General features: G+C 39.5%; 1 protein-coding gene across 19 annotated transcripts in view; it reads right to left on the reverse strand.

Moving 5' to 3' along the window:
• The window catches only part of neb (nebulin), a 76937-nt gene that overhangs the window by 33330 nt on the left and 27331 nt on the right, over positions 1–16276 (reverse strand). For all 19 annotated transcript variants that reach the window (XM_063214167.1, XM_063214173.1, XM_063214164.1 and 16 more), the window contains 36 exons: positions 15962–16273; positions 15632–15838; positions 14933–15037; positions 14616–14723; positions 14206–14517; positions 13205–13408; positions 12975–13079; positions 12772–12879; positions 12351–12662; positions 12028–12231; positions 11808–11912; positions 11516–11623; positions 11095–11406; positions 10765–10968; positions 10549–10653; positions 10169–10276; positions 9651–9962; positions 9270–9473; positions 8884–8988; positions 8672–8779; positions 8250–8561; positions 7525–7629; positions 6865–6963; positions 6580–6681; positions 6341–6448; positions 5941–6252; positions 5651–5755; positions 5377–5481; positions 5157–5261; positions 4712–4819; positions 4364–4474; positions 3739–3936; positions 1290–1394; positions 1036–1140; positions 669–773; positions 378–485 (listed from right to left, as the gene is read on the reverse strand). In XM_063214167.1, coding sequence (XP_063070237.1) covers positions 378–485; positions 669–773; positions 1036–1140; positions 1290–1394; positions 3739–3936; positions 4364–4474; positions 4712–4819; positions 5157–5261; positions 5377–5481; positions 5651–5755; positions 5941–6252; positions 6341–6448; positions 6580–6681; positions 6865–6963; positions 7525–7629; positions 8250–8561; positions 8672–8779; positions 8884–8988; positions 9270–9473; positions 9651–9962; positions 10169–10276; positions 10549–10653; positions 10765–10968; positions 11095–11406; positions 11516–11623; positions 11808–11912; positions 12028–12231; positions 12351–12662; positions 12772–12879; positions 12975–13079; positions 13205–13408; positions 14206–14517; positions 14616–14723; positions 14933–15037; positions 15632–15838; positions 15962–16273 — 5841 coding nt within the window. The remainder of the gene's footprint in view (positions 1–377; positions 486–668; positions 774–1035; positions 1141–1289; positions 1395–3738; positions 3937–4363; positions 4475–4711; positions 4820–5156; positions 5262–5376; positions 5482–5650; positions 5756–5940; positions 6253–6340; positions 6449–6579; positions 6682–6864; positions 6964–7524; positions 7630–8249; positions 8562–8671; positions 8780–8883; positions 8989–9269; positions 9474–9650; positions 9963–10168; positions 10277–10548; positions 10654–10764; positions 10969–11094; positions 11407–11515; positions 11624–11807; positions 11913–12027; positions 12232–12350; positions 12663–12771; positions 12880–12974; positions 13080–13204; positions 13409–14205; positions 14518–14615; positions 14724–14932; positions 15038–15631; positions 15839–15961; positions 16274–16276) is intronic.

Here is a 16276-nt window from a genome sequence, read left to right on the forward strand (position 1 = left end):
TACAATGTATATGTGAATAGTTCACTGCTAAACCCATTATAAAAAATCTATTGAAAAAAAGTAATCACAATAAATTAGCCACTTATGTTATTTATTACAAGTCCAGCCCAAACATGATGCTGATTTAAAAAAAAAAAAAAAAAACTTAATTTATAAAAATACATCCTAGTTTTTGTTAACTCATCATCACAAATGTACTTAGAGTTTTTTCTAGATGTAGAATGCAATTACATTTTGCAGGTGTAAGTAAGTTTAATTTATATAGCACTCTTAAAAAAAGTGAGAACTGGCCAAAATACAGTGTCAAACTAAAAGAACAAAAAACTAAAGTTATGTGAACCCTCTGTATGTTGTTGGGTTATGTATAATGGACTTACACCGCTCAGGATAACCTTCTGCTGCTTGGCGTGGACCAGGGCATTGGAGTCATGTGGGATGAAGTAGCTCTTAGCCTTGATTTTTTCCCATGCGGCAGAGTACTTTTTCTGTTAAAAATAAAACGTGAACAAGACACAATGTTACCATCACCTACATTTTAAAAAGTAATCATTTTACAATGATTAATGCTTTAAGACACAATGTTACTCAATACTGTAGAGAGATTTTTAATATTTTAAAGTTACTTTTAGTTAGTGATGTGGATATGAGTAATGGGAAGATAAACGCACCGTGCTGAAGAGGTCTTTGAGGGCATAGCACCTAGCATAGTCAAATGTGTCCAGAGTAGTAGTGTACATGTGCTTCTCCCTGTGGTAGGCCTCCCTGTAGTTCAGCTACAGGAAAAAAGAAAGAAGGAAATCAGAGCATGCTGATGTGTAATTATTTAATACAAAAGAGATAATATGGTACTATTTAAATATAATATAATATAATATAATATAATATAATATAATATAATATAATATAATATAATATAATACAGTATATGTCTATAATCATGTATTATATTGCTATAGATAATATTGCAATACAATTCCATATTATATCATTATGCAAATACATTGTTATGTATATATATTAGACGCAGTAACTTACCTCACTAGCCCAGGTATGTCCAAGGATAGCGGTGACGTAAACTGGGGTGTCTGTCACAATGGAATAGTTGTTGAATTCCTTCTTGCCCTCGGCTTTGTATTGGATCTGTCAGAGAAGCACAATGTTAGTAGTGTTGATTTTGGTTGATGTCAGTATTGGATTTTGTGCCGAGCCATATAAAAAAATCTTGCATTTAGCAATGGAAAAAGCAAGAGCATAACATTTCAAAGATTGTCTTATTTTCCGCCTCTTACATCGCTCTGAAGATCATAGGCCTTCTTTGCACGGAGAATCTCGGGTGTGTCCCAGGCGTAGCAACCTACGCCCTTGATCCAGGTCAAATCCTCCTTGTAGATCACCTGAAAGAGAAAAAGACAGAAATGGGCAATAGAACCTGATGAAGCACAAGCGAAATGTGTTAAAAAACAACAACAGCAACAACAAAAAAACAGCAAATCTAAGTCCACCTGTATGCGGTGATTCATTTCTTATTCTCTGGACTGCACTTAACCTGCACTTAACCCGGACACTAGCTGTGCATAGGAGTTTTCTACATTTGAGGGCCATAGGATCAGCTCTCAGAGCCAGAGGGCAAACCAATACTTCCAATTGTGACATAATATACATAATTTGTATACCTAATTTGTACATAACCTTCCTTCCCATAACTATTGCCCACCTTAATGCATCTGTGCATATTCTGCACTAATCTATACCCACCTGTACTTGGAGCAGCTGTAAATAACTTACTTTATTTGATCTGTAAATACTGCACTTAATTTGTACTGTACAAAGTGGATTCCAAAAAAGTTGGGACACTTTGTATTTTGTGAATAAAATCAAAATGCTGGCATTTTCAAACATCCAATATGATAACAAGGTAGAACATTATGTGCAGGCAACATATCAGTTGTTAAAGTCAAGTAGAATTATTGTTTTGAGGTAATTATGTGATCATTTAAAATTTCACCCTTGCAACAAATCCCAAAAAAGTTGGGACAGGGCCAATAAAATGCTTTTTATATTGGATAAGACTAAACACAACACAAGGTATGAGACTGAACAGTTAAATACTTTGACTGATGGCATAATTTTATTCAAAAATTTGATATTTTGATGTGCGAGACATGATTTCAGTAGCTCAACTGATAGGTGTGTTCTTCAACTTGTTTATCTTTTTGTTATGCTTAATATGTGGCATATCCTGACGGCAAGAAAATAATTTTGTGACCTGTTTACTCTTATGATGGAACCACACTGTTGGAACATAGTAGAGATTGAAATTTGCCACCATTATGGGGCAATATCTGAAGACGGTGCTCCAAAATATAATGCCTTGGTGGCTATGTATGCTGTTTAAAGTCTGCATATATCATTCAGCATTCATTATAATGCTCTACATGAGTAAGAAGACCCTAACCAAGTCACCTCTGCACCCCCTTACCATCATATATGCTGTCTTTCAGACTGACCACTAAATCAAGCTGAAGTATTCCTTTTCTATATAACCTGGAGGGTGCATGACTCCATAATTTTCAAAATTGATTAAATATTTTCCATTCTGTAATCAGAGGACAGCTTCACATGTCTCCTAGGTCCATAGAATGAGCTTTTCTGCACGCAACAATATTTAATGTCTGCATCATGTGCATTAATCAAGTGTTGTGTTTATGATCATTTTTTCGAGAGCTGTCATTGTTGGAGTGTCATAGTTTGCTTATTGATCTTGAGTATGTCATGATCTTATAATTTGTGCAATGACTACACAGAACTCTATATTGCGGAAATAGGCCTTATATGCCTGCAATTTTGGTTATTCAATCTTTGTGTGTAATAGATAAGTAATTAGTCCCTCAAAATATTCGCTGCTGAATGCCACAGCCTCTATGTGATGGTATTATATTTGTGGAGTCACGTTGGCAGTCAATATAGTTCCTTTTAAAATATTCTTCCTTGTGTAATTTTTAGAATTATCCAACTATTACAACATGTTTTGGCCCCGTCCCAACTTTTTTGAGATTTGTTGCATGGGTCAAATTTTAAATGATCACATAATTACCTCAAAACAATTATTCTGCTCGACTTTAACAACTGATATGTTGTCTGTACATAATGCTCTACCTTATTAACATATTGGATGTTTTGAAAATGCCAGCATTTTGATTTTATTCACAAAATACAAAGTGTCCCAACTTTTTGGGAATCCGCTTGTACATACTGCACATATGCCTCAAACTGCTATTTACACTTACTGTAGTATTGGATGCTAAACTGCTTTTCGTCACTCTGTATCCTCACATGTGAAATGACAATAAAGCGTAGCCCCTTACCAGACATCGTCCCGGCACTGGGACGTTGTAATAGTCACTGAAAAAACGTAATTACCATAGCACTACACCACTATGGCAGCGCACAGGGCCTTTAGTAATATACTATGACTTGGTCATTGCCATTCGGCTAACAGCTAATTTATTTGGAAGTGTCTGAAGGGGTTAATCTAATCTAAACTGTAACCCTTTCTTGCAGATGCACTGATATAACCTTATTGTCCTGGCTTACTTAAGACTCACTGTAATGTCATAGCAATTTGGTTATGATGTAGTTAAGCTTTAGTGCAGCTAATAGTGAATTGTGAATAGTGAATCGCTGGTTATCCCATCTGCATTAGAAAGGGCTACAAAACAAGGCAGAAGAAAGACTTGCATCGCTCAAGATCTCATTAGCGTGGCGGGCACGGATGACATCGTCCTGGTCGGGATGGCATGTCCACTGGTGCAGGTAGGAGCGATACTTCACATCGCTCAGGATATCCTGGCATTTCTTGGCCACCACGTGACTGATCATGTCCACTGGGATGTGGAGCTTAGTCTTTGTATCATTGTAGTCCTTGTGGTACTCCCTCTGCACAAATAAGTAACAATACATGAACATGCTGCTAACATTTATTTAGCAAGACACGGCAAAGCAAAACTAAAAAAGAGACATATGAGAAGTTTTAAGTCATACAGCTGGGGATCAGGCCAGATGTTTATTGAAATTTACTGTACTTGGTAATGATTTCACCGGCGTCAACTCTCAATTTTTGACAGTGTTGATGATACCAGTGTTACCCTTTGCTGTACAGTAATAATAAAGCCTTTCAAGTGCAGGGCTTGACTTTGTCACCTGCAAACCGGCCTCATGCTGATGAAGCTCCGCCGTGGCTAGTAACAATTACTTTCAGTGTCACTTGCCACTTTGGCACAGTGGCCACCCGTAAGCCAAAGGGTACCGTTAATCTGTCAAGCCCTCGTCAAGGGGTTTATCTACTGAACTTAAAGAGTCTTACCAGTCTCTTCATTTTCTCAATCTCCCCATAGCGCATCACATCAGGGAAGTCCAGGTGGTTGGCAGCCTTGTAATGACCCTTTTCTTTCTCATGAAGCTCGTGGTACTTAGCCTGTGGATAGATACAGAGAGGCAAAATGTCCAGGGGCAATAAGTAATGCTAGATCACCAATACACTTCAAAACTGTGTAAGGTTCAAGTAATAAAAACAAATATTAAAACTAGATTCACACTGTTTATTCTTTTCTATTGTATTTTTGTTTGGCTTGAAGAGGCACTACATCTACACAAAAATAATGTTATTTGTTGACTGATAAGTTGTACAGAGAAAGCCTGAAGGGATACTTACATCGCTGACACTGTTGCGGGCCTTCTTGGCAGTCAACAATGGGATGTACTCGTGGTTCAGCTGGTAGCCGGTGGCCTTATTTTCGTCCCAGTCGAGTTTGTAAAGTTTCTGTAAAGAAAGTAGACCAGTTATGAAGTCCACAAGGTGTTCACCTTGATTAAAGAAGAAATAGAAAACAATTTCCTGCCTGGAGTGTTTAGTGGAGGACATGCTAAATGTACTCAGCGCTCAGGTGTACAAGGAGAAGAATGTGTGTTAGCCTATTGTCAGTGTTTCCCACAGACCAAGTAGCACTGTGTGGTGCTACAGGCTGGGCAAGGCCAGCGCAAGTATTATACCCGCACTGACATGGATGTGTGACTCTTGGTCAATTTGTGGTGCTTGATTTTCATTCTGTGGTACTGCACCACAGAATGGCTTATGTTTGGGAAACATTGGTAATTACCTCGCTGATGATTTTGGCAGCCTCTCTGCTTTGGGCCAGCTGGGGTGTGTCCATAGACCCGATGTAATGGCCCTTCTCAGCATTGAAGGTCTCTTTGTACTTCAGCTGTAACACAGACAAGGTTGTTTAGATGAACACGCATACTGTAGGCCTGAGGTGTACATATGCACCCAATTAGTGTACACGTTCAAATGAAAACAAAAGAATTGTTATTACTCACGTCACTGAGATTGTCAGCATTGACTTTAGCAAGCACAATCTCTGGGCTGTCCACAACAAGGGTAAACTTGGCAAAGTTCTCCTTAGCATCCTTCTTGTAAAGCCTCTGTTAAAACATTTAAGAATATAGCAATGAGATTAACAGGAATAATAATAAATGTAAGCTATACAAATCAGTGGGGATGTCTATATTTTTAAGGTTTTAGGCCTTATGATGGAGTGAGACTGACATGTGTTCTTTCAACTATTTCCGAGCAACAAAAAATCCCACATACTTCGTTCATGATTTCCTGAGCTTTCTTGACTTTCACATGGTCAACACAGTCGTGGGCCATCCATCCACATCCACGGAGCCACTCCAAGTCAGCCTTGTAGACAATCTGAAGGAACAGAGGACAAGCAGCAGTGTTGAATGAGGTATGACTATCCAATAGCCAATGAAGGTGTCAATGCATTGAATGTTGTTGGTGTAAAGCTACTGAAATATACATAACTGTCATCGCAAATGAAACATACAAGAATATATTCATTTGGAAGGGCGGATCCATTTGTATTGACTACTTACGTCACTGTTGATGTCATAGACTTTGCGGGCCTGAATGACATCGTTCTGATCTGGCAGACAGGTCCAGTTGTGCAGACGGGTCCTGTAGTGGTCATCATTCACCTGGACCTGGCATTTCTTGGCCAGCTCAAAGGCAAGCATATCAACGGGGAGATGGAACTTGGTCTTGGACTTGTTGAAGTCCTTCTTGTACAAGGCATCACTAGCAATCTTGGCAGAATTCAAAGCCAGCATGAGCAGTGGGTCATCCCGGACGCTGAGGGCTCCAATGTGGTGGCCAACCTGCTTGCGGTATCCCTCTTTATATTTGTGCTATAGAGAAAAAGATAACAGTTAATGCGTCGTTTTTAGCAGTAATGACATTTGATTTTTAACTTTTTTTTTTCAATGGCACACTTACATCACTCTGCGTCTTTGATGTTTTCGTGCAGTGCTGGATGCGAACAGCATCGTGAGGCATGAAGTAGCCAGTGGATTTGGACTTGTCCCAGGCTTGGGTGTACAGTTTCTGAGGGAAGGATTACAGCAGTTAGATAAAAGATGTGCATTTCTTAGATGTGTAACTGTTGATTGTGATTGTGTAATTGTAAATTGTTCAGATGAGTAGGATTTGGAAGAAAGGAAAAAGACATCACCTACCGGGTGAACATTCTTATTTGACTCTCTGCAAGTTGCCAGGATTGGATTATCTGCCATGTGGTATGTTGTCTTATCCTTATGCCATTGCTCACGATATTTTTGCTATAATAACAAAGGGAGATGCATAAGCAAAAGTATCTAGTAGCACAGAAAAACCGATGCTCAACAAACAGAATAATTGAAAGGATTAGCGTGGCCCATGTTGCAGTTACTGCGAGATTCGATTTATGCATCAAACATAAAAAAACAAAAAAAACCCATATTGTTAGGAAGAATTTCACCTACTTCATTCCGGACTTCATTAGCATTCCTTGCACATGCTATGTCAACCCTGTCAAGGGGAATCATGAATGGCTGTTTGTCCACTTCCACACGATAACCCCTCTGCAAAGAAAAGAAAGATAGCATGAAAATGGGGCAAGTACGTATCTATTAGTCCTACATGATTTACAGCAAACAATCAAATTTAACTGGCAATTAAGATCTATGAAATACCTCTAAGTTTCAATAACAAAGAACATTGAAAGTCTGCATTTCACCTACTTTGAGAAAATAGATAACAGTATTGAAGCAGATATAGAAAGATAGAATGCCCTGTCATTGGATTTGAGTTCCCAAATAGCAACAATAAAGATGAATGAAATTCTACGTCTGCTCTACTCTTTTCAGCTGATTAATCCTACAACATTCCAAATTTCCCGCATTACTTGATCGCATTTTAATTGCCTCAATTGAAATAGCCATTTCACACCGAAGAAGTGTGTAAGCCTGAGGCGATTCAAAAATCTGAAAGAAATCAGATTAGTGCTTCATTATTCATTTATTTTTGCAGCTCGAGTTTATTCATTGAGAAAGTTAAGCACCCACTGTAGTGCATTAGCAGGTGTTGAGCGCGCTTCTTGATCTTTCTGCCTCACTTGATGCCATTTTGTGGCTGTTACTTACGTCAGCGAGGATCTTCTGGGCATTCTTCACTCTGTTGACCTCCACAGACTCATGAGGCATCCAGCCACATCCTCTCAGCCACTCCAAGTCGGCCCTGTATACTGCCTGTCAACCGCACACCCACATCATGAGCACATGAGTACAAAATTGCACTGAAGGCACGTTTACTCCAATTTGCATACAGACTTTAATTCATCATTTAATTCATCATTCAACTTTAATTCATTCATATCTTTTTTTTTTAGATTTTTAATTTCTTTTTGTATGTGTTTGTAAGCTAACTAATTTAGGTTTTTTTGAAAGGCACCATGTAACAAATAACATGTATTATTATAATTATTATAGTTCACAAAAAGTCTTTGTTGTAAGAGCGCTTCCTGGACTCAAAAAAGGTGCTCTTTGAGGTGCTCTTTGGATGGGCAAATGCAGACGTTGAAAAAGAAAAAATACCAAGGCACTCTCTTCAAAAGTAAAAAGCCTTTATTCCATGGCTTGGTTTACAATTAACCTTTAAAAAACTCAGACGTGTTTCGGCCGCTTGGCCTTCTTCAGGGAGTCAAAACTTTGACTTAAATAACATGTATTATTATTAGTAGTAGTACTATAAGGTAATGCAGTCATAAATTATACAGTGCAAATCAGGCAACACTCTGGTAAAATTATTGACCATTGGAAGGTATGGCGGATATACAGTAAATTACTTATGTCGGGTGTAAATTACTTACGTCACTCTGCAGGTCGTAGACTTTTCTGGCCTGCACAACATCACTGGAATCAGGTAGGCATGTCCAGTTGTGCAGGTGGGTTCTGTAGTTGAAATCGTTGACTTGCTTCTGGCACTTCTTGGCCAGCTCAAGATTTAGCATGTCGACAGGGAGATGGAACTTGGTCTTGGACTTGTTGAAGTCTTTCTTATAGAGAGCATCACTAGCAATTTTGGCAGAGTTGATGGCCAGCATCATCAGTGGATCGTCTTGCACACAGCGAGCGCCAATGTGGTGGCCACATTGCTCGCGGAAACCTTTCTTGTACTTGTACTGCAAAGGTAAACCCACAATCAATTTCAAAATCTCACAGCTGGTTAGAAGTCACATATTTAGTTCAGGTTGTAATACATTTGCATATCAAGACTAAACTGAATACTTACATCACTGGCTATATCCCTGGAGGCTCTAGCTTTGAGTACAGAGATTGCATCCTCCTTCACATGGTACGCTTTGGCCTTTGCTTTGTTCCAATTGTCGGTGTACTTTTTCTGAAATGTAACATGGTAAGGGTAAATAACCGTGACAAATAAAAACTTGACCAAGAAAACTTAAGATCTAATAGGTGGTCATTTGTCGAGGTGGGATTACTTACATTGCTAATTGCAATAGCGTTTGCTTTTGAGAGGAGAATTTCTGGCGTGTCTGGGTTGATGTGAATGGCCGTTTTGTCCTTCTCCCAGGCCTCTTTGTATTTTCTCTGTTAATAGAAAGAGGTAGAAATCCATTGAGATACACAAGGTAATATTACGATTTTAGGAAGCATAGAAAAGCTACTTCACAAGATTTTTTTGAGGTGGTAAATATGTATGGGAATAAATGTCATGTGTATTTAAAAATGTATGTCATTACATCATTCAGTTATTTTTGACTGAGGTGGCTTAATCTTTGTTGACCTGTTAAGGTCCTTAACCTTAACTTAAAAACCTTAGAAATTAAAATTCTCAAGAAAGAAATAATGTAGTAGGAGAAATCTCTTACACCACTGATGGTTTCAGCATTTTGCTTGGACAAGACAATGACTGGCAGATCAACAGCACTTGTGAACTTGACAGTGCTAGGATGCTGGCGGTATTGTCTCTCGCTGAGAATGTCCTGAGCATTTTTGGCTTTCAGAACATCAGGGGAGCCCTGTGGTATCCAGCCACATCCACGGATCCATTCCATGTCAGCTTTATACACAGCCTGAAAGGATGGGGTTCAGGTTAATGCCAACATATTTCAATGAACTTTTCTATCCCAACAGTAGTTAATATACATATATTTTCAGTTAATGTACTTAAAAACAAGAAATGCATAAGAGCAAATATACTGTTAATACGTTGTGCAATAAAAAAGGCAAAAACCTAAATGCAAGCTTACATCACTGCGCAGATCGTAGACTTTTCTGGCCTGGACGACATCGTTGGAGTCAGGCAAGCATGTCCAGTTGTGAAGGTGAGTTCTGTAGTTAGCATCATTGACTTGAATCTGATTCTTTTTGGCCAACACAAAGGCCAACATGTCCACAGGCAGATGGAACTTAGTCTTGACCTTGTCATAGTCCTTCCTGTATAGATTGTCACTGGAAATCTTGCCAGCGTTAGCGGCCAACATGATCAGTGGATCGTCCAACACACTGAGAGCCCCAATGTGATGTCCACATTGCTCGCGGAAACCTTTCTTGTACTTGTACTGCAAAGGTAAATCCACAATCAATTTCAGAATCTCACAGCTGGTTAGAAGTCACATATTTAGCTCAATTTGATTGTGGAAACCGGCTATATATTTGTAAGTTGGTGATGGATAAGTAGAAGCACATCATGTAATGATAATGCAAATATGATGACTGAAAATATACCAATCCTTTTGCAGTGTAACTAAATGAAAGTGAACCTTACATCACTTATGATCTCTCTTCCCTTTTTGGCTGCTTGGATTGCGATGGCATCAGCTTTGAGGTCATATCCCTTCTTGAAGATATCTTCAACAGCTTGTCTGTACTGTTTCTGTACGGGAAAATTGCACATAGTACATATGGTTAGTTGCATATTTTCTATATACATTATGCCCAGTATATGAGAAACCAAGATGATATGGACCACATCACATCATCCTGGAAGACGAATGGAAACAAATTGCATTAATTGTTAACTCTGGAACAGTGTTAGATAACGTTCTACTTTGTTATCCTCCATCTAAATAAGTGAGCAATCTACATGTACAGTCAGATAGAACTCAGTAAAGTTTTTTTGTATAGAGTTTTTTCCAGTATACCTACCCTGCTGTTGGTGACGTTGTTCTGCTTGGCCAAAAGGATCTCAGGAGTATCGGGCATGATGTGAAGTTTCGTCTTATCAGCATTCCATGCTTCAAGATATGCTTTCTGTAAGAATATGCAGTAAAGTTTGTGTGAGAATTTTTCCACACTAAAAAAGAATAATGTTTCAAACGAAAATGTTTCAATCCATTCCCCAAGCCATTAACCATAGAATACCTGGTCCCTAATCTTGGCATTGTCCTTGGCCAAGGCGAAGGGCATTCCATCAGTTTTGCTGGTGAAGGGCAAACTGCTTGGGTGCTGACGGTACTTCCGTTCGCTCAGGATTTGACCAGCTTTCTTACATTTCTCTACATCCACTGAGCCAATAGGAACCCATGGGCAACCTTTGATCCATTCCATGTCTGCCCTGTACACCGCCTTTAAGGAAAGACAGATTTTAATGTTATTTCATTAAATAGTACTTACAAATTTGAAACATTTGATGTCAGCTGATTTACTAATGCTATTCTCTTTTATGTTATCAATATGGGGTGTAAGACTTACATCGCTACGCAATTCATAGACCTTCTTAGCCTGAACAACATCGTTGGAGTCAGGCAGGCAGGTCCAGTTGTGCAGGTGGGTTCTGTAGTTGAAATCGTTGACTTGGATTTGGCACTTCTTGGCCAGTTCAATGTTTAGCATGTCGACAGGGAGATGGAACTTGGTCTTTGACTTTTCAAAGTCCTTCTTGTAGAGAGCATCGCTAGCAATCTTGGCAGAGTTAATGGCCAGCATCATCAGTGGATCGTCCTGGACACTGCGGGCTCCAATGTGGTGGCCCACCTGCTTGCGGTAGCCAGTCTTGTACTTGTACTACCATAAAGACAAGAATGAAAACGATTTTAATCTGTGCACCTTTGGAAGTCAGGGTCAGTCGTATAGAAAATGATAAACGTTTAAATATATACCAAAACATACTTACATCACTGATGATGTCTCTTCCCTTTTTGGCTGCTTGGATTGCGATGGCATCACCTTTGAGGTCATAGCCCTTTTTAAACATGTCTTCTACAGCTTGCTTGTATAATTTCTGAAGACAAAAAAGCCAGTTTATCATCATCAGTTTACGCTGATATACTGGTTGAGTCTATATTCTATCATTCAATTGCTAATTACAGTGTACTCCTATTAAATCTATAGATCTATTTGCAAACATAAATCATACAGAACACAAGCAAAAGAAGTCAACAACATAGAAAATGGAAGAGACTCACCTTGCTCATATTGGCAGCATTGGCCTTTGACAGTACAATCTCTGGAATATCATTATTCAAGTGGATCTTTGTCTTATCAACTTCCCAGGCTGAAACATACTGGCGCTGTGTGGAACATAAGGAAGTGGTGAGCATGAAAGTTTCAAAGTGAAAACACAACATAGTGCTTCTTCACATTGTCTGTAACACTACTGTATATTATATTGTGCAATCAGCTGACCTTGTTGATTGTATCTGCATTTGCTTTGGCCAGCACCAAAGGCATAGACTGCATGTCTTGAGTGAACTTGAACTGATCGGGATGCTGGCGGTATAGACGATCGCTGAGAATCTCACCAGCTTTCTTTGCCTTAAGGACATCCAGTGACCCAATGGGGACCCAGCCAGTGCCCTTGATTAATTCCATGTCAGCCTTGTACACAGCCTGCAAAGTGATCACACATGTACTCAGCACATTGGAAAATGGAAAGTGGTAGTAAAATAGTGATAATCATAACAATCGGATGTACAGTAAATTACTATGATCAGGTGTAAATTACTCACGTCACTCTGCAGGGCATAGACTTGTCGAGCCTGGACAACATCGTTGGAGTCAGGCAGGCAGGTCCAGTTGTGCAGGTGGGTTCTGTAGTTGAAATCGTTGACTTGCTTCTGGCATTTCCTCGCCAGCTCAAGATTTAGCATGTCGACAGGGAGATGGAATTTGGTCTTGGACTTTTCAAAGTCCTTCTTGTAGAGAGCATCACTAGCAATCTTGGCAGAGTTAATGGCCAGCATCATCAGTGGATCGTCCTGGACACTGCGGGCTCCAATGTGGTGGCCCACCTGCTTGCGGTAGCCAGTCTTGTACTTGAACTACAATAAAGACAAGAATGAAAACGATTTTAATCTGTGCACCTTTGGAAGTCAGGGTCAGTCGTATAAACAATAATAAACGTTTAAATATATACCAAAACATACTTACATCACTGATGATGTCTCTTCCCTTTTTGGCTGCTTGGATTGCGATGGCATCACCTTTGAGGTCATAGCCCTTTTTAAACATATCTTCAACAGCTTGCCTGTATGATTTCTGAAGACAAAAACAGTACCAAATGGCATTAAACAATTTGCTGTATTACACATTTGGATGAACTGTTTGATTGGAAGTAGAGAAGATGCACTTACCACACTCATATTTTTGCAGTTCTGTTTAGCAAGAACCACGTCCATGCAATCTGGCATGATGTGGATTTTGGTCTTGTCCTTGTTCCAGGCCTCGGTATACAGTGACTAAAGAGGGTACAATTGTATTTATTAGTGAGCACATCATGCTTAGCCAAGAAAGAATACTTCAAACCCAAAGAAAGGGTAAAAACTAAGGTTTATTTCATATAGTAATGTAGTAAACCAGATACCTTGTTGGTTGTTAGTGCGTTGGCTTTTGCAAGAACATTGGGCATGTCCTCTGTTGTGCTGGTGAATTTGAACTGGTCGGGGTGCTGACGATACAGCTTTTCACTCAGGACCTCCCCTGCTTTTTTGGCTTTTTCAACGTCGAGTGAGCCTATTGGGACCCATCCCATGCCCCTCAGCCACTTCAGATCGGCCCTGTAGACAGCCTGATGACAAATGATTACACATGTAAGGTAATGTCTAATCAACCTAATTACCTCTGCCAAGGAGGTTATGTTTTCGGTCATGTTGGTTTGTCTGTCTGTTTGTTTTTTTGTTTCTTTGTCTGTTTGTTTGTCTGCAGGATAACTCAAACCTATGAACGGATTTGGCTGAAACTTGGTGGATTTGTTGGAAATGACCCAAGGAACAAGTGATTAAATTCTGGTGGTGATCCGGATCACGAACCGGAACCAGGACCTTTTTAAAGATTTTTCACCATTGCTAGCCTAGAAATCTAGACGCCCCTAGTGACCGCAAATTGAATTGCGGACAAGGCGAATTTTGACATTCCAGTTTCTAACTCCACAAAACTCCACAAAAAGAAGGCAGAAAGACTTAAAATAAAAATAAGGTGTAACATAGTCAAATGCTCTATCAAACCACTTCCTTGGCAGAGGTCTGCCCTCTCAGAGTGCATCTCGTTTTTATGTATTTTTGTAGCTTATTTTTGGTCTTTTCAAGCCTGTATTTATACAAAAGGACAGTGTGAAAGGAGACAGGATATCAGCAGGAGAGAGAGACAGAGTATGATTGTGAAATTACCCAGGCCTTCACATTTAAGCTGTAATTCTGTATGAATGCCCTATCAATTAATGTAATTGAAATACAGTTTTGCTTAAACATTTTCCCTAAAAAGGTGACCTTCACCAAAAAAAAAAAAAAAGTAATAGCAAAGTTATATAAATTATGGATACCATGTTGCAATGTTGAAAGGCATCCATTCAGCCTCTGTCTCACTTACATCACTCTGCAAGTCATAGGTCTGTCTGGCCTGGACGACATCGTTGGAGTCAGGCAGGCAGGTCCAGTTGTGAAGGTGAGTTCTGTAGTTGGCATCATTGACATGAATCTGATTCTTTTTGGCCAACACAAAGGCCATCATATCCACAGGCAGATGGAACTTGGTCTTGACCTTGTCGTAGTCCTTCTTGTAAAGGGCATCGCTAGCAATCTTTGCAGAGTTCAAGGCCAGCATGAGCAGTGGATCGTCCTCAATGCTACGGGCTCCAATATGGTGGCCAATCTGCTTGCGGTAGCCAGTCTTGTACTTGAACTAAAAAATTAAAAGCCAAATTCAGAAACAAGTCTTTTACTGCAAATTGGCAAGTTTAATTGTTTATTCCCACCGGCTGTGTTGTGTAAGATACTTACATCACTGACGATGTCTCTGGCTGACTTGGCTGCACGAATAGCAATAGCATCACCTAGTACATGATGGCCCTTCTTCTTGGATTCCTCATGGGCCTTTTTGTATTTACTCTGGGAAATGTAACAAAATAAAACATATAGTACAGTGCTGTAAAACTTCATGGGCTTTTTTGTATTTACTCTTAATAACGCATAAGTATAACATAAATGGTTAACTGTCATCCATTCTGTGAATCTTGAGAGATTAAATACATTTGTGTTTAGAAATATATTGTTCATGGATTGAACGTTTTTTCCCAGTCATTTTAATGTAAACTCACCTCACTGTATGTGATCTTGTTTGTTCTGGCCAGCACCACATCCATTGCATCTGGCATGATATGGACCTTTACCTTGTCCTTGTTCCAAGCATCTGTATAACTTTGCTGTGGAATTAAATATAGTCTTAAAAGCATGAAGGGAACAAAAGCTGTGCTGTAGATATGTAAAGAATATCCTTAAAAAATAACCCTTGGGGTGGGGGATTTATTTCTGGAACACATTTGCCATATCTGTATAACTTTGCTGTGGAATTAAATAGTCTTACAACCATTAACCCATTAGCGCAGAGCCTATGTTATAACCTTACTGTCACCAAGATTGTAATGGCTATGTCTTAATCTGTTACTAAAGGCTCTCTGTAATGTCATTGCAATGTTGTTATGATGTAGTTGAGTATTATCAGCATATAGTGAATAGGCCCACCGGCTGCCCTATCTGCAGTAAGAGGCTATGGGAACAAAAGAGCTCAGTGTGGGCATGGAAAGAATATCCTAAGATAACCCTGAGAGGTGGGGTAGGAGATTTATTTCTGGAACACATTTGCCATACTGCTTGAAATGCACTTCAGATTTGCATTGCGCACAGTGAATTACAAGGTTTGTGGAACAATGTTTCCAAGATTTCCTAACCTATCTTTAATTTGTGTGGATTGTTATCAGAAAGGCTTGTTTGTTTTGGAGAGATATGGAGACAAATACCTGGTTCATATTGTCATTCATTGCCTTAGCCAAGACAAGTGGCATGTCTTGAGTTGAGCTGGTGAATTTGAAGTTGCTGGGATGCTGACGGTACAACTTGTCACTCAAAACTTCACCAGCCTTCTTTGCTTTCTCAACATCAAGTGAGCCAATGGGTATCCATCCCGTACCTTGTACCATATTTTTGAAATCTGACTTGTAGATAGCCTAATCAAAATGATGAAAAAGAACTGGTTAAGTATGTCAACTGACATAAAATTGAATTCAGAATAAAGCTGTGCTCATTTAAGGTATGCCACTGTATAGAATAAAAGTGTCTGAAAAACTTACATCACTTGCTATTTCATAGCACATTTTAGCCTGGACAACATCACTGGAGTCAGGCAAGCATGTCCAGTTGTGAAGGCGAGTTCTGTAGTGAGCATCATTGACTTGAATCTGATTCTTTTTGGCCAACACAAAGGCCATCATATCCACAGGCAGATGGAACTTGGTCTTGACCTTGTCGTAGTCCTTCTTGTAAAGGGCATCACTGGCAATCTTAGCAGAGTTCAAGGCCAGCATGAGCAGTGGATCGTCCTCAATGCTACGGGCTCCAATATGGTGGCCAATCTGCTTGCGGTAGCCAGTCTTGTACTTGAACTA

The sequence above is a fragment of the Engraulis encrasicolus genome, chromosome 13 (genome assembly GCF_034702125.1).
Source record: "Engraulis encrasicolus isolate BLACKSEA-1 chromosome 13, IST_EnEncr_1.0, whole genome shotgun sequence".
Classification (NCBI taxonomy): domain Eukaryota; kingdom Metazoa; phylum Chordata; class Actinopteri; order Clupeiformes; family Engraulidae; genus Engraulis; species Engraulis encrasicolus.